The sequence below is a fragment of the Macrobrachium rosenbergii genome, chromosome 51 (genome assembly GCF_040412425.1).
Source record: "Macrobrachium rosenbergii isolate ZJJX-2024 chromosome 51, ASM4041242v1, whole genome shotgun sequence".
NCBI lineage: Eukaryota > Metazoa > Arthropoda > Malacostraca > Decapoda > Palaemonidae > Macrobrachium > Macrobrachium rosenbergii.
Window position 1 is genome coordinate 22,515,179 of NC_089791.1, and position 23,196 is coordinate 22,538,374.

At 38.0% G+C, this 23,196-nt stretch overlaps 1 protein-coding gene across 50 annotated transcripts in view; it reads left to right on the forward strand.

Moving 5' to 3' along the window:
• The window catches only part of Wnk (Wnk kinase), a 194,823-nt gene that overhangs the window by 119,788 nt on the left and 51,839 nt on the right, over positions 1–23,196 (forward strand). For 22 of the 50 annotated variants that reach the window (XM_067095035.1, XM_067095020.1, XM_067095009.1 and 19 more), the window contains exons 3-11: positions 11,120–11,292; positions 12,585–12,805; positions 13,720–13,877; positions 14,212–14,300; positions 17,373–17,489; positions 17,642–17,753; positions 17,901–18,648; positions 19,518–19,588; positions 19,841–21,586. In XM_067095035.1, coding sequence (XP_066951136.1) covers positions 11,120–11,292; positions 12,585–12,805; positions 13,720–13,877; positions 14,212–14,300; positions 17,373–17,489; positions 17,642–17,753; positions 17,901–18,648; positions 19,518–19,588; positions 19,841–21,586 — 3,435 coding nt within the window. The remainder of the gene's footprint in view (positions 1–11,119; positions 11,293–12,584; positions 12,806–13,719; positions 13,878–14,211; positions 14,301–17,372; positions 17,490–17,641; positions 17,754–17,900; positions 18,649–19,517; positions 19,589–19,840; positions 21,587–23,196) is intronic. The other 28 variants (XM_067095045.1, XM_067095038.1, XM_067095023.1 and 25 more) reach the window with 2 other exon arrangements.

Genomic DNA, 23,196 nt, shown 5'->3' on the forward strand with positions numbered 1-23,196 from the left:
TTGTATGCAGATGAGGCCCGACGTGCTCGCAAGGTTTTAGAAATTCATTCGAGTGTAGAACAATTCAAACAATTAATGGACCGTGCTGGGTTTTTTCGTGGAACTAATGTGTTCTTTTATTTTATAAATTGCGTATGTCTCTCTGTTTTAATAAATCTAAATTTATTAAAACTTGTCAAATTACGCGGTGAAGTCTCCTGTATTCGATTAAAACCACGTAAAAATTAATTCGTATTGTCATTTTGGAAGGGATGTACCAGAGATTTTAGGAATGTGCCTCATGAAGTTTAAAGCCGTTTGGCCACTAAGGAGGGAATTTAGTTTTCATCATTTTCGAATGGGTCGACCTTGATTTAAAATATAACATATAAAAAAAAGGAAGCATAGCTCAAATACATATATATGCCTGCGCCTAGATAACACGCGGAGTATTATTATTATTATTATTATTATTATTATTATTATTATTATTATTATTATTATTATTATTCAGAAGAGATAGTGTCATTCTTGAAATATATACCGTATTGAAATATTGATCTGCCAAAAATTGACAAAAAAGTTTAGTCTGGAGAAGTGTTTTTTCCATGAAGTATCGCATAAACTGCTCTTTGATATCACTGGTGCAGAGCGTTGAGTTAGTACGTGGGATATGCATGTTGTGGATATCTAGCAAACACTTGTGGCCTGATATATTCTTCCTGTAGTCAGGAAGAAGGCCAAGGGAAACAGTAATGTGAGCTTAATGAGAAAATTTCGGAAGTGGCGAGACCCGCTTATAGAACAACCTATTTAAAATTTTATTTCTCACCCGAAATTACTTTTGGGAAGAAGTAAACAATACTCGGAACTCCCGAATGATCATCCGTCGATGTTTTCACCCTGGTCAGCTCACTAAAGCGTTACATTACTGCTCGTAAATCTGATTCACCTTTTAACATTGCGGGTATTGTAGTCGGTGCTCGATTTCCAACGCCTTTTTGTCGATCCGTGTTTGTCTTTCTTGTGCAACGAGCTATGTGAGGTGTTGCGCTTCCGCTTCCCAGCTGTGTTTACATCTCCCGGCCCCGTTACGAAAAAATGACGGCGATTTTAAATTTAAAACACAAACTTGACACAGATAGCGATTTTAAGCACCGTAGCCCCGCCGGGCCTCCTCGCCTTGACTCCTTGGTCACGCGTCGGCGACAATGCGGTCAGCAATGCCGATGTCAGCATTACTGTGTCACAGCTGCAAGGCAACAAGCCTTGGGCTTTGAAAAGAAGGAGGGTACGTGGAGAGAGAGAGAGAGAGAGAGAGAGAGAGAGAGAGAGAGAGAGAGAGAGATTTATTGTGCATTGTATATTAGCTGTAGGAAAGATAGGGTCGAAGTGTAAGAGAAATACCAAATTATTGGTACCCATTCGGTTAATGGTGCAATGAATCATCTACAGTCTATTATAGTAGTTAGATGTGTTTTCTTTTTAGTTTCCATCTGGATGCAAGGATAAGAAGCTAGCGAAAGTTTTAGTGGAAACATGTTTATCATCATAGGATAAAAATATTTAAGATAATGTAACTACTTCATTGTAATTAGGGAGGTTCACAAACCATGTTTTAAGTATCCTTGGAACTAGATAAACAAAAAAACGGTATTACTTGTATTGGGGGCGATCTCAAGCCTGTTGTGTAACCGGATTGAACAGAGAAAAACCCAGATAAACAACGCAGGTTTACTGTATTTTTAGGATAAGTAGGTTCGGCACATTTTTCATTTTATGGCCATTTGTGTTTTTGTGATGCGAGTCTTAGGTAAGCAGTTCTATTTTTTTATAACAAGTGCACCCGTCATGACTTAAGCTTTAATCCTGAAGACAAACGTTGAGCTAGTTCTAGTGGTCGTTAAGACTAACGGTAGAGGGGTTTACGGTTATTGCAGAATTACCCCAAATCCCACTTGATGCATTACATTGGAATTTGTACTCAATTAAGTTGTGAATGTTCTTATATCATTCGTATAGAGAGAAATAACTTGCCAAGTAGCTTCGAAAATTTTTTTTATGAATCACTCTTCAAGTCTTGGGTAAGCAGCCATGAGGTAGGGAATTCCCGATTTCGTAGGTTGGGCTATCTGGATTCGACAAGTATGTTGCTAATGGCGTCGAAGTTTGTGGGTCCTTTTCGCTGCTAATGTACCGTTTAGACGTATATGTTCCCAAAACTGTGCTTGTTACTTAGATCAAAATAAGACAGAAGAATATATTTCGTGAGATCGGATCTAAATCCTTGAACACACACCCACCTTCCCCCTCCACCAAGGGGCGCCAACATGCTCTGTGAATTGAAGATCCATATGGGTAGATTAGAATTAAAAAACATCCACGTGGAGGGGCTGGGGCTAACGGCAATTGTTAAAAATGTGCCCCGTGAATCATTGAAGTGAATGAACGAGTGAAATTTAATCTTGACTTAATCCACTCACAATCTTGTTTACTGGGTATGCTTATGAAATGAAGCATCTCGTTACATAAAATTCCTTCCGAGATAATCCTGCTCCCTCATTTTTCGGACTTTATGCAATGGTATGCTTTATGCTTGTACCAACCATTGCTCTCTACGTTCCATCTATGTGAGCTTGAGTGAGATTGGGTTATTGATCCTTAACGTGTGGGTGTTTTTGTATAAAAAAGGTAAATATGGGTAAAAGAATGCCGCAGAATTTCCCAGGATATTGCCTTTCAATTTTTTGGCAGTACAAACTTTTTTTAGCAGTGTACTAGAAAGCAGTTGGTATTCACTTATTTACGGTTGAAGTTAAATTAATATAACACTGGATCATTAATTTCTTGAATATGGAAGGTCTTATAGTACACTACATAAATTTAATTTGTTTGCAGGAGAGAGAGAGAGAGAGAGAGAGAGAGAGAGAGAGAGAGAGAGAGAGAGAGAGAGAGAGAGAGAGAGAGAGAGAGAGAAGAAATTCATATCTTCTCTGAAGACAGATGAGATAAGAGATGAGTTAACTCCAAGACTTTCTATTTCAACAAAGCCATCTTTGTCGTAAATAGATTTGTCAATCTCTCTGATTAGACGGAAGTAAAGGCAGACTCTCGAGAAGGGGTCAGTTTCATGAAATACCGACTCGTGAAGGATAGCACTCAGGAAAAAGTAAGAACCGTCCGGGGCTTAACACAGACGGCATTGGGAAGTTAACTTATCAAAGACTTCGTTATTTATACAATTACGTGTGAAAAATTGTGAGGCTGAACTCGACATCACTCGATCTTTCATGACAGCGCTCAGAAATAATCTCCATACTTTCGCAATGGTTTTTTTCGTACAGCGCATGATATTAGGGAAAGAATGAGTCAGTGGCAATGAAGTTATTTTGAAACTTATCACGCCGAATGTGTTTGTTTTCATAAGGGCTTTTTTTTTTTCCTGCAGTCTGCCCTTCCTTACTGTGGATCTCTGAGATGTGTGTGTGGTGTCTGGTGGGCAAGGCCGACGGAGAGACGAAAAGCAAGGGGTTAAAGGGATGACCTTCCCCTAAGGGTTATTCATAGAGCGGATTGCATAAACCTTTTGCTATGAATACCGCTTCCCTTCTGCCCCATGAGGAGGAAGCAGCGGCGGCGGTGTTTAGTCATTGGCCAGGTTATGGATCGGTGATGTGTTGGCATGTTGTAAGAGGACGACGGGGGCCTTCGTTCGCGACCTTCTCATTTTTGTAACATTTATCTTTCGTTCATGGGTTTTTATTTCTCGTTTTTCACGCTTTCTTCTCCTTTGCGGCTCCCCCCCCCTCTTTTTTTTAATCTCCATCACACATTTTCACTTCTCTTGTCTCTTTCCGGTCGTTCTACGTTTAAACTCAAGTTTTACTTGATTTCCATTTGTATTTGTTCAGTTTTACTGCTTCCTCCATTTTATTTCCACACCGCAGGACAAACACTTCATTTACCGATGATAAAAAAATAAACCTTGACCCTGGAGAAATCTTCCTCCGTAATTCTGACGAGAGCTTGCGCCACACCTGTGACTACGTGTCGTTAGTAAACATGCGGGAGTATTTTCTTAGGGGCTTCTAATTACCTCTCACGTTCCCTTTTTATATCCCCAGTCCTTGTCACGAATTACCTTACATAAAGCCAGGCTTTCTCTGTACTGATAGGGGAGCAGTGACGTGATTACAAAAACGTACAAGATAATGTGACTATTCTCCTACATGCATATGTACATACACGTGAACAGAAGTAGGTTTCGTTCATCGGTAATCAGTAGGTGGATATGTTGATAAACAGATAGAGAGGACTTGTGTATCTGAAACCGACCTATTGATGTGCTTAATGACTTTTGTATCTTGTCTTTATTAGCTTCTTTTGCGGTTGTCTTTTCCGAGTCAAAGGTGACAGGTTTTTGGAAGTTTTAGGCATTGCGTAGTTTTAACTTATATTTTAGACATTGCGTAGTTTTACATTATAGTATGTCAGTTTGAAAGTTGAGCAGCGTCAGCATATTATGGACATTATACTGTGTAAGTGTTTGCGTTTTTAGAAACCTGTAGCTTATTAACACATTCAAACGAAGAAAAAATTGAAGAAATAATATGAACATCACAGTAGTAAGGAAATACTATTGGTTTTGTAAAGGCGATTGTATTACAATTTACGTTCGGGTTGTCTTGTTTACTTGTAGAAAAAGGTTGGCAGTTTTTTACTGTTTGCATTTCTTCCTTTTCAGCATACAGCGGTAGGAAATAACTTAGAATTTTTTATGCCCTATAAGCAAAAGAAACCTGATTTTTTCTAATTTTTTTATGTTCACCTTGTCTTCAGTTTAGTGACGCAAGCGTCGAGGGAGAAGAAAGGAAAGATATTATATAAAGATATAATGTGTGTGTGTGTGTGTGTAGTTAGTTAGTTTCGAAAATGAAAGGGGAAAACTTTAACGTTCTTTTTTTATGGAAAAATAAGGAAGAACAGAAAGTAATAAAAAAAAACAGCTGCACCAGATTATATAACCGTTTTTTCGTCTCATCTTGGTCGGGATCACGAAACACGTTTACTGAACGGATGAAATATGATTTTATTGCGCATTTTTTCTCGTAAGATATCAGTGAAATTATTACACACCAGTGTTGTCTAACAATTTGTTCAAAGCTTTTTGTAATGACATCATGGGCTCGTTATCTAAACTGAGGCTTAGAAATAGAAAGGAATTTACCTGATTGTCTAAGGGTATTTAAAGCTTATTTACCTGTATGTACCCTCTATGTTGTTAGGAGCATTCCCGCACCTGTTTTTTTTTCCTGTTCGTGTTGTTATTGTTTTTATTTCGTGTTATTGTTTTTATTTAATTTCGTTTCATAAATAAGTAAGCTGATAGCTGCAACAGTCATATTAGTTTTCTATTGTTGTTTGAAATATATATGATGAAGAAAAGGAAAAATTATCTGTTTGTAAAACCCAAATATAGTAACGTACAGGAAGCCGACCGTTGCAACACGAGCTAATCAATGGCAGTCGTAAACCCCTGTAGTTATGTAAGAAAGGTAGAAATTAAATTGGCAATGCACAGACTGGATAAACCAAACTACACAAACAGGATAATCCGAGGCAAGCTTGGCGGATATCCTTACTTATGCTATAGCAGTAAGGTAATTGAGCAACAACAAGGGTCTGACGGTCGTAGCATGACGCAAGTTACGGAAAGTCACCCGTTGGGAGATAGACAGGAATTTTCCTTATTTGCTAATGTTTTTTTTCGGAGTAATTTATTTATAGAGCCGAATTAGTTTTTGTGTGAGAATGACGTAAGAGTTAAATTGAAAGAGCCTATTACAACTAAAGTAAATTCCAATTCATGCGCGCCGTTGCGTCACATTTCGACGTGGTTACGTATGTCCTGTACACTATGTGGTTTTGTCTGTCCGGCAAAGTCGTTTGTGCCGTTGACAGAGGGGAGCAATGATGAAGGGGGTGGAGGAATGCTATTGTCCTTCATCCTGCTTCAGTTAGCATGGAGTAGGACTCTCTTGGCCACTCTGGAGGCAGGTGTCTTCTGCAGTTTTCTTCCTCTGCATGTTTTGGGTCTCTTTATCCATAAACATTTCCGACGTGTAGAATGTAATTCGACAGGCCATGTAGTTTGGGACATTAGATTCAACTTGGACAGGGGGGTTGGTTTAAAAAGTTGTTCATTGTTCAAGGGAAAAGGAATAACCCCTCCGAAAAATAAGTAAATAAAAAATAATCTTGTAATCAAAGTCCTTCAAAAGAAGGCATCACGGCGACCCCATATAAAAATGGGAACAAGCTGGGAAGAAGAAGAAGAAGATTACTCTGTTTGTTGTACATACTCCCGAGGATCTAGATCCAGGTTCTGGCAAAAACCAGTGAAGCTTTCCATTCTGATCAAGTGGTCGTCTCCGATGCCTCGTCGATCGTCATGGAAAGTTACTGGCCATGTCGAGGGAATCTCCGGAGCGCGAGTTAGATTATGTTCCAGTCAGGTGCTCGGCTCATTATCAAGATCGCTTATTTTCATTCTTTCTTCATGTATAATTTAACGAGTGGAATTAAACTTTCAGTTCTGATATGTCTTACACGTTTAGGCGCTCAACTGTTATTGGTTGTTTTTGTTTTTGGTTGTTATTGTGGCTTCGGTAAGGTTGTTCATTTGATTGGTATAAATTTGTTTTCTTTTTCCTAGAATCTATTTCATCTTTTTTTATTTACGATGAAGTAAATATTTCTACGGAGAAATATCTAAAGCGTGTTACCTAATGAACAATATTCCGATTACTTTACAGTACATTAAATTATCCAATATTCGCGATGACATCACTCATACCAAGAGAGACGGAGATATAGACATGAGCATAAAATAGTAAACCTTAACAGTAAGCATCTTAAGGATCATATTCGGACGCACAGGTTTGGATGAAGGTCATCCGACGCCCGATGAATATTATTAAAAATAAAACTCCTCTGGTGAACTAAAAAATGTAAAAAGAAAGAAAGAAAGAAGAAGAAAAAAATATTATATTCTCGGCATTTCCTGGACTTCCTCAAGACTGTCAGCATTTGTTCATTTGGTTCTTGGGTTTGTGAATGCATCACAATATCGGGAACATATTGCTTACTGTTTCATGTCCGTGACATTCTCTCAGTGTTTATCTGTTTGTCCTTAGAAGTAAAATCTATATTTTAGTGGCGTGTCTTTGTTCAGAAGACTATTCCGCTGTCAAGGGCGCGCGGTGTTTTGGGCGTGGCGACAAATACATTTATTTGCCTACAGCAACAAAGAAAATCTGTTTAACAGTTTGGCTGCATAAATGTTCCTATGTTAATACTGTTTTATTTACTAAAGATTAATGTATTAAGGCGTTATTAATTTAATTAGTAGCTGTCTACGTAAGCGGTGGTCATATTGTTTTGTATGTTTGTTAGTTGTTACTTTATTGGAGCACTAAGTTCGTATTCCATTACTTTGATAGTGTTGGTTTTGAGCGCAGTTAAAAGTTACTCGAGTTTGTTCTCTTATTGCAATGATTATCGATAAACTTGCACCCTTGGAAGTGTTGCAGTGTTTTTTTTTATTTATAACCGATAGACTTAAATGTATCGAAGCTGAACACACCTGTTAGGTATAAAGCAACTTTTATTGTTTGCGTGTAGTTGAATTTTTTGTACATGCTTAGTTTTCTCTACATAGCTCGATGTGACACCACAGAATCAGATTCATTCTCTCTCTCTCAGTGGCAGAGAATGATGAAGGACTGAATTTGCTTGAAATAACAATTCCACCAGAGATAGTCTGAGATTTTGATCACAGAAAAAGCGCAATGTTGCAATGAAACAATTTCTATATAAATCACTATTGCGTTAATGTTGTTATAGAACTCTCATTGACTAGGTTATTATGGGGATCTGAAAGCCGTCACGAGATTTTCGGTTTCTATATGGAACTAGGCAGGGGCTGTTACAGTCAGGAGAGGTGACATAATTACTTACCATGACCCCTTGTTCTCTTGATGCTACCCCTGTCACCAAGGCACAAGATGCGTGCGCGCGCACCCGAAGCTTAAACGATGTAACTGGAAATACTTCATGATTACTTTGAAAAACGAACTTGGACCCTCCAGTGACGAAATTCTTAGTCTGTCCATGCTATTAGCTATTCAATTCTTTCAGATTCTTTAACTTCATTGTAGTAAGTAACATATTTTCAAGCTGCAAAAACTGGAGTATGAAAAATTCACCTCAGAATATTACAGCCGTTATCCCAGCTTCGAAAATACACAGCCTGAGGATATTTGTGTGTTGGTCAGGGGTTGCACAAGACCTTTGAAAGTGTCGATTTCATATAGCGTGCAGGGTCCTCGCTTGAAGTAGTCTTTTGAGAATTCATGCACTAAATTTGTCGTAAAACAGTTGATTTTGATGCAATCCCAAAATCTGCCACGGATGGTCAAAATAGCCCAACTATCTTTTCAGCCAGGAATCTTGTTCAATCACTAAAGAACAGCCTTTCCCAAGAACATATTTATTAATGAGACAGACCTGCCAAGAACCGAAGCTTGTTTACTCTGAAAATGACGTGACTGCGGTTGTGCTGTCAAACAAAGGTCGCTGAACTGTCACATGATTGTGATCGTTTAAGACCCTTCCAGGCACCCACGTTTTTTAACTAAAAGTTGGTTCCATTCATTTTAACGGGTTTTAATGCTTGACATAAACAAATACATATTTCTGCCTACCCATCATAAACTGACTGACGTTAATGCCACCTATATCACGCCGTGGCTTTGTGTGAAACGTATTTCTATGCCGTTTTCCATAAAAAATATAAACAAGTATGAGTCTTCTAACAAAAGCTTTCCCAAAGCGTTCATAAATAGATAACACTGCGATTTGAACTTTTCTCACTTGGTCATTGTTTTTACTGTGGTTTTTGAAGAATATCAAAGCATGATAAGGATTTTGGGAGTCAACAGCCATGTCAAGAACTTTTCAATGTGGCGCTAACGGAAATTGAGCTAAACCGATATACCCACATTCGTCCCGAGGGAAATTCGTGGGATTTGCCTCATATAAACATGGCAGGTGGTTGGGTCTGTTTGCTTATGCAAGATGTCTATTTTGAATGTTTGGCTCCGATGCTTGAAAGCTTTTCCCCGTGGTCGTTTTGGCAATTGGCATTGAATCTCAAAGTTTAGATATGGGAGAATTGTTGAGGTGCGGTCTCTTGGGTCGGATATACTATATATATAGTGTTAATGTGTACGATTGTTCCTTGCTCATAATGATAATGTTGTTGATTATTAAATCATTCAAAACAATACAGTATAGTACGACCAGATTTCTAATTGCTTACCCGTTCTCTCACACAGTCACACTTACAAATGCGTTTGGTGCAGATTTCAGTTCCTTTCATAAAATTTGATATTCGTCCCTAGTCTGAACCATTTGAGGAAGACGGTTTTTTTATCAAATTGCATCTGCTTGTAGAAGTATATTTTACCATGTTTACACATCATGACATGCATTCAGCTTTCGCGCCCACAAGCATAACCAGTTAAAAAAAACAAAACACCCACAGAACGCTCAGTTAACCCACTGTTGTTCTGAATGACCTTAGAATAGGAATAAAAATATGTATGTTGACAGTTTTGAATTTTCTTGACATTAATAAAATTTCGTTTTCCCAAGTAATCCCACATCATGTATTCAGATGTATCATAAGTAGAAAAGATTTGTTGAATTTTTTATATGCATTTTTCCCGTTACCACAAATTTGTGAGAGATGTTATTCCTTACGGATTCTACTTGATCAGTATGAATTTGTGTAGCATTTATCCTCTGAACCTCCTGTTACTGCACATGCACGTTCAGGAAATTTATATTGACGAAAGTCTTCGTTTAAGAAATAGAGTTTGTCTTTTTTATTTTTTCATACCGCACGCTTTAGTGAATTGTAATAAATAATATAGAAAAACAGTACCGTTTAAAGGATTATAATTTCACCATAATCTCTCGTATAATGAACATATTCTCAGTAGTGTAATATCATTTCTTTCATTTACAAGTAAAGATTCTCGCGGACTTTTATGTTTGTTGCCCCGTTTAGAGCGGAGTGCTTAATTATGGGTTGGCATTGAACACCTTGTGTTCATGATTGTGATTTAAGGAGACGGCAGTGGTAATAACACCTCAACATCCCCGCGCGTGTCTGCCCGTCAAGGGCGCCTTCTGTCTCATATGACATTAATTCACAAAAACTACTTCGATCCGCAGACCGGATTATGTGCATTCGCTGATACTTGTCCTTTCTGCTCCTCGTTTTATTCATTCATGGACCTCTCTCTCTCTCTCTCTCTCTCTCTCTCTCTCTCTCTCTCTCTCTCTCTCTCTCTCTCTCTCTCTCTCTCGCGCGCGTCCGTGGTATTTTGGCAGACTCTTGTAATCTCCATGAAGGAGAATCAACGGGTTTTAATATCTTACTTCTAACAGCACCTTGACGTTTCACTCGTCTTTCCGCGTTAGATTAAAAGGTGAAGTTTGAGTCGTTTATGAAATCAACCATTTTGTTGAACTTCGAATCGCGTCGTGATATTTGATGTCACTGTCCTTTTCGAAAGGTTTGAGATTTAAAATTTCATTTGGTGTATAGATTTATTATTGACGACCGAACGCGAGTACGGCGTAGGACACAATGGACGAGGTCACGAGGTAGGCCGACTCAGTCCACGTGGTACAGAGGCCTACCCGTTAGGATTTTGTTTTTACTGTACGTAGTCAGTGACAACTTGAAGTTCATTTATGAAAGCGTGGGTTCATGTACCTAGGAAAAATAAAAATGTATTTTTAAAATTTAGTATACAGTATATAGTTAGTGTTCATTAAAATTAAATTTTAAATGAAGTGAATGAATGTATGAAATTTGGGCAGTATGGCCCAGCGCGGGGATCGGGGAAGGCCATTCAGATATTGCATGATTGCCTCGTATTTTTTGTCAGTAAGGTAAATAGCACGCAATGACACAACATCTCTGAAGCAGAAATAAAATTTTGCTGTAAGGACTTGAACTAACCGTCTTTCTCTTCCTCTGCCTCCCCTCCTTTCCACCAAACAGGAACGGAAATGGAACAAGAACGAGCGTCAGCGGTTCCGCGAGGAGGCCGAGATGTTGAAAGGTCTCCAGCATCCCAACATCGTCAGATTCTACGATTACTGGGAAGTCCACAGTGCCAAGAGGCGGTGCATCGTCCTCGTCACAGAACTCATGACGTCTGGCACCCTGAAGCAGTAAGTGTGCTTAAAAAAAAATGAGTACATTTTGCATTATTAAATTAGGCTCTGAATTGTCTCTTCTTTATTGTTACTGATTTGAATCAGTATGCGCAAGTTATTACTATTTACTGCTACTAAAACTAGTCATTGTTATAGTGACCTACAGTAGATTATGATCATAATCATTGCGAGTACGTACCGTACTCTTTGAGTTACGTCACGAATTATGAACTCGGTTTTAATGGCATGTATTCCACAATTTTTACCTCAGCTTAATCGTTTAACATTTAGCTCTTGTTTTAATGGTTATATTTTTTATTCTGATATAGCTGTAAGCATTACGGGGTAAAGTAAAGTTTGTTATAATGACAGTTTATTTGTATACATGTCACAGAGAACATTGTTTCCGCTTAGCTCCTAATGCGTAGCAGGAGCTGCTTAGTTGCCTGATGTTTATGGCGCATTAGGAAGTTTAGCTCATTTTGAGTAAACGGTTTCAATGAATTAACCTCGGAGAAAGTTTGGATGCTTGAAAATGCTGCTGTATTATCGCAGGAAATTCTTGTTTTTTTATAGATGGTTTAGAGGTTAGGTCGTCGAGTGACTTCATGACCGGAGAGAGAGAGAGAGAGAGAGAGAGAGAGAGAGAGAGTTGGTTTTTAAGGTTCCTTACATAAAGGCCCAGTCTTACGAGACCAGACAAGGCTCAAGTTGCCACTCCTCTCGTCTCTGAAATTAAGGACAAACCGGAAAAAAATGAGAAGGAAGAATAACTGAAGATTGAAAGAGAACAAGAACTTCTCGTGACTAAGCGTTTATATCGCAGTTAGCGGTACAGTTATCTCTCCCTCCCCTCAAATCTTTTTGTTTTTCCTCCTGTTCATTTTTATTAATAATACAATTTTATGTTTTTGAAACATTGCTTTTTGATATTGAGGGCATTTTTCAAGCCTTTAAATTTCATTTTAGATTGCATAAGTGGTGCTTGATTCCCGCGTAAGTTTTTTTTATGAAATCGCAATGCTCAGAGTGACCCTTTTAATGTGGTATTTTGCCTATGTGGTTATCACTGTTAGATTTGTTATCTCCTGATCAGTATTTTTAGACGGACTGGAGTGTCATTGTGTAAGTGTGATGGTAATTGCTTGAATTTTGTCGGAAATATCATCCTAATGGTGAGGTTTAGATCGACCGATACATCAGTGCAAGGTTTTCGGAAATGTGACGATGTGACTGACTAGTGCAAAAACTTTACAGAATTCGTTTGGAGAATGTTAACCCAAATCTGGTGGTGTGTTTACCGATAGGTATCTACGGCGTCTGCGCAAGGTCAACCTGAAGGTGCTAAAGAGTTGGTGCCGTCAGATCCTGAAGGGTCTCCAGTTCCTTCATTCGAGGTCTCCTCCCATCATTCACCGGGACTTGAAGTGCGACAACATCTTCGTCACCGGGACCACAGGATCTGTCAAAATCGGCGACCTTGGTCTGGCCACACTCAAGAACAGGTCTTGTGCCAAGTCAGTTATTGGTAAGTGGTATCTCCAGCATTCATTCTCTCTTCAACAGCAACATTTTGTGTGTTTTTATAATATATATATATATTATATATATATATATATATATTATAAATAATATATATATATATATATATATATATATATATATATATATATATATATATATATTATATATGTGTGTGTATGTGTCAGTTCTCCCTTTCTTAATTTTTGGTTGTTGGCCTAAGGATGTAGTCAAGATACTAGGAGCATTTAAAAGAAAGATATTTAAGGACTTCAGACACTGTACTGTCATTTTTTTCTAGGAGGAATAGGAATACTATTGTTACTAAATGTGGTACACCCTGGTATGAGAATACAGTTCTGCTATAAGTGACATGAATAACCTGATATTCTCTTCAGTGTGTATATTCTTGTTCTTAAGACTTGAGAATTGGCAAAATTTAGTTTGATCAAAGTAATTTGATTCTACAGTTTTTAGACTCAGACTGCACTTTGTTCAGAATTAACTGTAGTAAAGCCTTTTGCTCCTTAGTTTTCCACCAGAGTCGTTGTACACTATGAGGTGTTCACATGTTTGGAGTTCAGTCTATTTTGATTGCTGTTCCTGTTTTAGTCCAAATGTTGTTCCAAGTTGGGCACAGTGTTGATAGTTTTATCAAAGAAATAGTATTTTTTTTTTATTTAACTTTCATTTGCAGAAGTATGGTCTGTATTACAAATGAGAGCACCAAAACTTCCTAAATCTAAAGTAACATGTATGTCTAGTGTAATGCAGCCGAGAAGTTTCATTTCAGTTATAAACTGTGTATCTTTTATAATCAGGAATGTATATTAATTTTGTTAATCCGAATCAGTGTAATGTTTAATGTAAGATTCTCATTAATTTAGTATAGCAATTCACTAATCACCTTTTGCTCTGCAGGTACTCCAGAGTTTATGGCCCCAGAAGTATATGAAGAACATTATGATGAGATGGTGGATGTGTATGCTTTTGGAATGTGTATGATGGAAATGGCCACCTTAGAATATCCTTACAAGGAATGTTCAGGACCTGCGCAGATTTATAAGAAAGTTACTACAGTAAGTTTATATTTTGTATATGCCATTTTTTATATTTTTATGATTTTAAAATGAACAGAAAAAAACTAGATGCCTCTTTCATTACTCTCAAGCCAATAGAATGAAAAGTGAAAAGGAAATAGTAAATGCAAAGAAAAAGGCTGAAGAGTCAGTAAACAACACATGTAACCATATATTTTTTTAATATAAAACATTCTACAATGTATTACCAGATATTGTATACATACAATATTGAAAAAGTTCAGTTTTTCCATTTATGTATTTAATATGGTTCAGGCAATGCAATATTGCTGTGTGTATAAATAATTACATCTAACTGATTTTCTATTTTCAGGGAGTGCGTCCTCAAAGTTTTTTGAAGATAGAGGATGAGGATGTTAAATACATTGTTGACTGGTGCACAAGACTTCAGAATATTGAAAGGTAATTTCTCTCTCTCTCTCTCTCTCTCTCTCTCTCTCTCTCTCTCTCTCTCTCTCTCTCTCTCTCTCTCTCTCTCTCTCATATATTTCAGTACTCTCTCTCTCTCTCTCTCTCTCTCTCTCTCTCTCTCTCTCTCTCTCTCTCTCTCTCTCTCTCTCTCTCATATATTTCAGTACTGAGATATAACTTGAGAATGGTAATTGAACCATGACATTAGGTTAAGAAAATCTTGCTTGGGATTTTAAGAGGAATCCAGTTAAAATAAAAAAAATAATAGCCATATGCATCAAATTTGCCTGTAAATGTATGTTTACTTTTACCAAATATTGCTGCAAAACTCTTATTGTGTGTATGCGTTCTTGTGGATATTTGTTGGATAAAGTATTTTATGTAATTAACTGCTAAGAATTCTTGTGTGTAAGAGAATGATTGTAGGGTCAAAAGTAAAGAAGAAAAGTGCGTCGTCAGAATTCGGGTGACAGATAGCAGCGGTAGGGTTTTATTCGTAATGGTTTGTTAGTAGAGGTGAACCATGGGGTTGAATCTGTTTTGTAGATTTTTAAGTAATGTACTTTAGATAGAGAACTTGTTTTCATTATTTCACTGAACATTTATCATTACGAGAATCATTTATTTTAATTGTTGTGGAGATAATTTGTATTAGTGGTCTTTGTGAGTAATGAGTATGATATAAGTAATTCTCTCTCTCTCTCTCTCTCTCTCTCTCTCTCTCTCTCTCTCTCTCTCTCTCTCTCTCTCTCTCTCTCTCTCTCTCTAGTTAATATATGTTTAAGTGTATTATTGTTCTTTGTTTCGAAAACATGAACTTAAAACCAGACTGATATTAGCGTTTTGTTATATCATGATTAAATTTGTCCTTTTTTGTAATGGGAACCTAGATACTTGCTGTGGTATGAGTTTCAAGTGCAAAATTAAATTTTTACTTTTTATATCTTAGTTTCATTCATTTTTGAGTTGATACACTAGTCATGAATACATTTATAAAGTTTTATAAGCTTGAAAGAATGTTGTTGTAATTCAACACTCTTTGTCAGTGTTTGGTGACTAGTCTGGCGAGGGTTTAAGCGGTTTGGGTGGTGGTGGAGTGCAAGTGTGAAGAAAGGAAGGCCTTGGAGTGGCCCCAGTTCACAAGTGACAGCGCTGTGATAGACTTTCAAATTTGTTTTTGCTGTCAGACTGATGGCTCTAAAGCCTACTGATTTTGTTCAAGTCGTGTTAATTACTCTTTACAGTTAGCATATCTGTAAAGATGCAAGTTAAGTCTGGGAGATGACTGTGTAATAAACATATACATGATGGTGGATAACTTGGAAATTACCTCATTTCTCTGTGATAGCATGGAAAAATTTTTACTGAAGAAAAACTATATCTGTAATGATAAAATGTTGTATAAATCACAGTGACAGCATTCATATATGTTTGAAGAATTAATCTTTTAGCCAGGATTGCTAATTTTGATAGCCAGTGTTTGTCTTAGGAAATATTTCCCTTTTATGTTACTGTTCTTGTTTGGAAACATTTTTTCTGTGGTGAATTCAGGATTTCTTAATGATGGCTGGCAGAAGTGATAAAGAACACATTCTGATTCAGAAAGCAACAGTTATAAACAGTGGATTACAAAGTTTGCACAAAATTGCAAGCTTGGATAGCCTGGACCTAGCTTCAAAAAGGACCTTGCCACAAGGGTCCACATTCTGCCCACAAGATGTTCAGTGCCAGTACCATGAAAAAAACTTCAGAAGTACTTTGGCTTGGAGTAGGCCTTTCGAGGAAAGAGAGCCAACAAAGGTTCAACTTCATAGAGTTCATCAAGGCCCAGGACTAGGATTTCCCACTCAGTCACTCTCTCAGCCAACTAGTCCTTTGCCTACAAGAAAATTTGGTTGTCAGACATCTGTTTGTAAGACACAAGTGCACTGTACTACTACTGTTCAGTCCTCTCCAGAGCCTGTAAATATTCCAATAAGAAAATACTTTTACATGCCACATGGTTATATACTGCTGTCTCCTGTGTCACCATTTGCACCTGTTTATGATCCTGTGGATAAGAATACGTTTGAATCCAGTACCATAACTTCTAGTAGAGCTGAACTATATGACTTTGAGTATCATGGGGTACATACATCACCACAAAACATGGATTGCCAGAATAGTAATACATTATTCTCCTACCCAAATGTATGGCCAGCAGGAGGTACTCATTTGGAAGTAGATGAAGAGAACAATGAACTGCAAAAAAATTATGTTCCCCTAAGCCCTAAATCTCCTGTACCAATTAGATATGTTCCATCCCCAGTTAGATGTGAAAGTACATACTCTAGTAGATCTGATAGCTCTGGACATCCCTGTAAATTGTCACCCTTATCTGGAAGAAGTCGACCAGGAAATATCCCTTATAACGAGGATGTGCAGCCTCTCTTATATCCCAATACATCTTACAATAAAGTTACACCACATTCAAGTAGATCTGCAAGTCCAAGTATTTTCCATCCTTATTCTTCAAGCCATCGCTCTCCAGCGTCATCAGAATATGAACATTTGTCTTGGCACTCATCAGGAAATTGTCGTCGTCGGCACTCGGACATTCAAGGAGGATCTTCTGAGTATCATTTGAAACCACAAGATATGAGAAAGTTATCTTCCCCTAGTAACACATCTATCCCAGTTATTCAATTGTCACACTCTTATAACAGTGATGATACACAAAGCAACATTTCAAGTCTGCACTCCAGCTCATGCCAGTGTTCCCAGTGTATTGACAGTATTTCACCTCCTAGTCCCCAAAAAAGTCCACGAAAGAATTGGTCTCTGAGGAAATTTCTTTTAGATCGCATGCTGGCATCAAGTCCCCATTCCAGTTTGGGATCCACTGCCAGTATGGGGTCAAGAGGATCTATTGGAGATATGTAGGATATCTCTTATGCCCTAGTTTGTTATGATCAGTGTTGAGATTTTTTTCATAAATTCTGAGAATTACTTTAGGTTAGAAATTCCTTTTTCCTTGACACTATTCTTTTCCTTCCATCATTGATATTTTTTTATTTATTCCAGACCAACTGTAAAAGACCTACTGAACCATGAGTTCTTTCAAGAAGACACTGGAATCAAAGTTGACCTCACCAATAAGGAAGAAGCTTTGTTAAGCGACTCTGGGAATGTAACCCTAAGGTAAAATGATGGATAAGAAAACCAAGATCATCTTTTTGTTGGATAGTGATTATGTTTTAGGTTTTGTGTGTCTTTTTGACATTATTCAAATTCCACTGATTTATTTACACCAAACCTAAATATGGGACTAAACCTATATATTTTCATTGCAGATTGCGTGTAGTTGATCCCAAGAAACGCAAAGACAAACACAAGGAGAATGAAGCCATCCAATTTGACTTTGATATTAATAATGATAATCCAGATAAGATTGCAGAGGGCATGGTAAGGGTTTATTTAATTAATTCACCATATGACACTTATGTCTTTTAAAGAGCCACTAGTCTCAGAAGTTGTTTCTTATAAGGTTGTGTGGATTTTAAATATACAGTACTACATATTTTTAGATTTTTTTTATAATCTCTTCTCTAGGTGAAAATGGGCTGGATATTTGAAGAAGATGAAAAGACAGTGGCAAGGATGATTGCAAGTCAGATTAGCAATTTGACAAGAGAAAGGGAAGAACGTCGCAAAAAGGAGGTTGTTGAAAAAGAGAAACAACTGGAAGAACAGCAGCTTCAGCAACAAGGTTTGCAAGCCCCAGTTCAGGAGATTGCTCCACAGCAACCACAGGAGCAGCCATTACAACCATCTCCTCAACTTCAGCCCCCGACACCTCAACCTGTTCCGTCAGCTCAGCCAATTCCACCTCAGCCTACTCAGCAGCTGCAGCCACAGCAGATTCAACAGCCACCACAGCCAATGCAGCAACAGCCACAACAGATACAGCAGACACAGCAACAAATACAACCAACATCACAACCAATACAGCAAACACCTCAGCCAATACAGCCAACACCCCAGCAAATACAACAGCCACCACAGCAGATACAGCAGCAACCACAGCAGGTGCAGCAGCAACCACAGCCAATACAACAGCCACAACAGTTGCAGCCACAAGCACCAGTGCCACAGCAACAGGCCCCACCACCTTTGCAAACCCAGACTTCGGTACAACCACCAGTATCTGTACCCATTCAACAGAGCCAACCTCAACAAAGTATTCCTCTAGATCAGCAGCAGCCGGCACAACCTCCTCAGCAAACAACACAACAGATGCAGCCAAAGCAGGAGCTTCAGCAGCAAATGGTCATTGAAGCAGTTCCTCAGGAACAGCAAGGTATATGTTTGAGCCTGTTAAATTTTGGGAAAATGGTAAATTGAATTCTGTCTCCTACAACTAACATTTTCAGATTTTACTGTATATATTTTTCAAAACAAAGTTAATTTCTTTAACAAGGAAGAGTACATCTTCAGCCATTTTGTTTTTTGCACATTATTAATATTCTTTTGAAAATATATTTTCATACAAATTTAACACTTCTTTAACTAGGTAATTTTTCTCTTAACACAAACTACACAAGGTGAATACAATGAAATTCAACATATAATGTAATTTGTTTAAATAAAATTTTGAAACTAGTATTGTTCAGAGGTTGCACACTTATATTTTAGGAAATGCTGAGCTTGTGTTTTTGCTAAAGAACAGTGAGATAGTTTCTTGTATACTGTATAAGTAGTTGAAAGCAACCAAGGGTACTAAAAAATTATAGTTTTTAACATGAATTGATTCTTTTGTATTTAACTACTTAACCCTCATTAAAGAAGGGAAGGTTTATTCCCCAAACATATTGGTAAATATTTGACAATTTTACTTGGCTCACTAGAGAAAGCCGAGTTATCTTCTATACTCATACCTTGTTTATGATTCATATAAGATTTTTGCAGCTTTTCATATAATGCTTAGAAGGAATAGTGTTTTGAATTTGAATTTCATCAAATCAGATATGGTGGGGAACAAAAGGATAATCATAGTTTAACAATTTACTCAAATGTTTTTGATTGTAAGTCCAATAAGTACTTTACAGTTTTTTAGACTCTTAGGCATAGTCAGATCAGGACTCTGTTGTTGATGCTTAAGTTTTAGGTGCCCTTAATTTTTTTTATTAAAATATATTGTACAGTATAATAATAAAGTTTTGGTTTTAGGTGAAAATGTAAGAGAAAGTGGCTACTATACCTTGACCCCGGGTAGCGAAGGCCAGCAGACAATTACTCAGGTACTGCACAGTTTTTGTTTTGATCTTTTACATTTCATACTCATCTAATTTGAATGTTTATAGACTTAAATTTAAGTACTCAGGTACTTTGATGTGGTTAATTTTACTCCCATTATTAATAGTCACATAAGTTTGCAGTAGCACAATTCTTAAAGTAACTGGTTTATACTGACATGAATGGTATTTGGAAAATCAACGCCAGTTTTCTTGAAAAACCATGTATTGTAGCCCATACTGCTTTTATTATTTCAGGATGCCCAGTTTTATGGTTCCAGCTATGGTTATGGAAATTACCAGAGTAGTTCATCACAGTATCAGCCAGTCAGTGTTGGTTTTCAGTCACAGCCCCAGTATCCACAAGCTGGTGCCACTGCAGTGTCAGTATCACAGACATACATACCAACGAGTGGTTTTCAACAGGTTCAGCAGCCTGCTCAGCCTGCTGCTCAACAACCAACTTCTGTTCCTCAGCCTTCATCTCAGCAGGTAGATCAGCAACATCCTGAATATTTCAGTAGTATAAGTTCTCAAGTGTGTGGTAGTACTGCAGGTGCTGCTGCATTACTTTCATCACAGCACCATGTGGGAATTCCTCAGTCACAGGTTTTAACATCTCAGGGAGTTATAATTGGTTCTCCTCCTGTGGCAATAGGTTCACAAGCTTTGACTGTTCTCAGCCATCCTGTTGTCATGGCTTCAGTGCCTATGATGGTGCCTTCTGTGCCTTCCGTGGCAGCTGCCATGTCTCAACCAGCTGCTGCAGCAGTAGTTATGTCACAACCTTCGGCTGCTGTGATGACACAACCTTCTGTTGGGGTTATTGCCAGTCAACCAACTGGAATTACGTCGCAAACACCAATTCTCGCCCCACAGTCAGTTGTTCTACCACCTCAGCCAACGCCTCTTATGTCCCAACCACAACCTGCACTAATATCCTCACAGCCAGCGATGATGTCTTCACAAGCTCCTATACTTCATCCTCAGTCACAAGTAATTTTTTCTGGTGGGTCATCAACATCTGTTGTAGGCTCAGAAACGCAGTGTGTTATACCCCCAGCAGTGGTTGGTCAAGCGCCAGGAGTGGGAACACAGATTCCAGCTATGGTGGGACAACCTCCAGCTGTAGTTCCTCAGCCAGTCATGCCCCTGCCTATATCAACACAACCCCAGCCCATCATCCCACCTGTTGTCAGTGGGGCAAGTATATTGATACCTTGCAGCATTCCACAAGTTATTCCAGCTGTAACTTCACAGTCTGCATTACTGTCCTCACAGGTTCCAATTCCGTCATCAGTTGTGTGTGCAAATGTTCCAGCATCAGAAACAGTTACTTCCGATTTATCTGCAGATGTAACCATGCCAGCTGCAGCTGAAGTTATTCTACAGAGAACTACTACTGCCTCTGAATTGGCAGCTACAACTGCACAAGTTATATCAACTCTAAGTCTCATTCAGTCTCAGCAGACAGTTTCACTTACACAACAAGAAGCCTCAGTACAGCATGTTGGTGGTATCCCTGCACAGCTAGGAAGTGTGACAACTCAGCCAGCGATTTTACAGTGTCAGCCATCCGTAGTTCCTTCTATACCAGGAGTAGTCTCATCTATAACCCCCATTGGAACTTCTCAGTCATCTGTAATCACCAGCGATGCAAGTCAGGTGCAGTTTCATGTGCGGCCGCCGCATCTTGTCATCCCATATCATTCTAATTTTATATATTCTGCATCCAGCCATGTGGCACATGTTGAAACCCATTCAACACCTCCAACATTGCAACCTTATCCCCCCTTTTCTAAAGCCTCCCTCCAGTGTCAGACCTCAGTTCCCTCTCCTCCCAGGAGTGGTATCCTCCCTACCCTCCTCCAGCACCGTAATCTCCTCCCATCTGTATTTTTCCCCCCTGAATTCTCAGCAGCCATGATGAGTGGGGTAGCACCAAAAATGGGTGAAGCTATGGGCGAGCCACAGCATCAGTTGTTTGACAGAGCAACAGACAGTGTAAGTTTTTAGCTCAGCATATTAAATCAGCACAGCAGCTATGGCTTTCAGGGAATATATACAAAATAGGATTGTGAAGTAGGTATTTTGCTATGCATTTAGTGGTGCTATAAGTTTGAAAATTTTGTTTTAGAATAAAAAAAAATATTATGATTACCAACATTCATATTTGTTGTCAGTACATTTTTTGGGAAGTAGTTCCCTGATGAATTTGAAATATTTTTTCTTGGTATGCCTTTAGTTTGACATTAGTGCTGAAAGTGGTTGAGCTTTGAAAATTTTAAAACAAAGGTTATTTTATCCATCAAATGATTAGCCCTCTTATCATAAATCTCCTCGAGCCACATCTGCTGATGCATCAGCAAATGCTGTTGCTGCTGCAATATTCCATTTTACAAAATATCGCACCGAGCTTAAAACTTTTATTACCATACTTCACTTTCAAAAAGCTTCCATTGTTTAATTAAATTCTTCAGTGTCATGTTAAAACATTCAATTCCTTCAGTATACCTTTTTACATAATGGATGAGCACAGTTTATGATTTATTTCTAGACTTGGGAGAAAATATCCTTGGTTGCTCAAGCAAAGTTACAGTTCCCAATGATGCTCTTATGCTTGGCATCCCAATATAAAAGTCACCACAACTGCCAACACCCATTATTCATTATTGCACAGTTGTAAATTCAGAACAATCATTTCCCTTCATCCTAGTGCCTCAGGTTTATTGTTCCTATTAGTTTTTGGTGTTTCTGATAGCTTTAGGTGTGCTTTGTAGTCAATATCAGTATCCTGTAATGATGTTAAGTAGAGGGAGGCATGACAGCTGCCTTGCGCATGACTTTTCAGGTGCCCTAGTTTTTATTTCTTATATTCCCTTATTTCTTTTTCCCTGTACTGTACTTCATGGCACATTGAAGCCTATACTTTTATAATAGTTTTGTACCTACAGTAATGAGTAGACAAGCGGTAGATACTTATCAAGAGTTGGGAGGAAAAATAGGATTAGCATGTAGAAAGCATTCAGAAAACCATGTAGCTGGTCCTTTCACAAACAAATAGGGTTTAGGATTATAATAGTCTTCTGAATGGTACTGAAATATGTTTTAAGTTTTTTTAGTATGGCTTAATTTGGCACTTAAAAGTACCACACTATTTTTTCAGAAGATTTCTAGCACTTGTGCACTCGATTTCTATGAAGCATTTTGAAAAATTTTACTTACTTGATGTTATAGCACTAGCCTTATGAGTTTTCAAGAGCTACATTTTAGGACAGGTAGTTAGAAACTTTGCTGTATGGAAAACTGGTGCTTATTTATATACAGGTTATGTTGGGGGTGTTAACTGAATGCTATAATTGGTCACTCTTAAAACAAGAAGTACATAATTTTCATTGTGGGAAAGTTCTTAAAATCGCAGCTTCTGTCATATGTCATAAACGCTTTATAATTCAGCTTATCCTTAATAGTCCATTTTAATTTAAGAAGTACATATTCTTATTAATTTTATCTTATGAAATGTTTTGCATCTATGACAGTTGCTTACATTTGACCATTCTCTTTGACTTTTAACATTTCTCACCCATCGACACCCAGAGTATCAGAATTTGTCA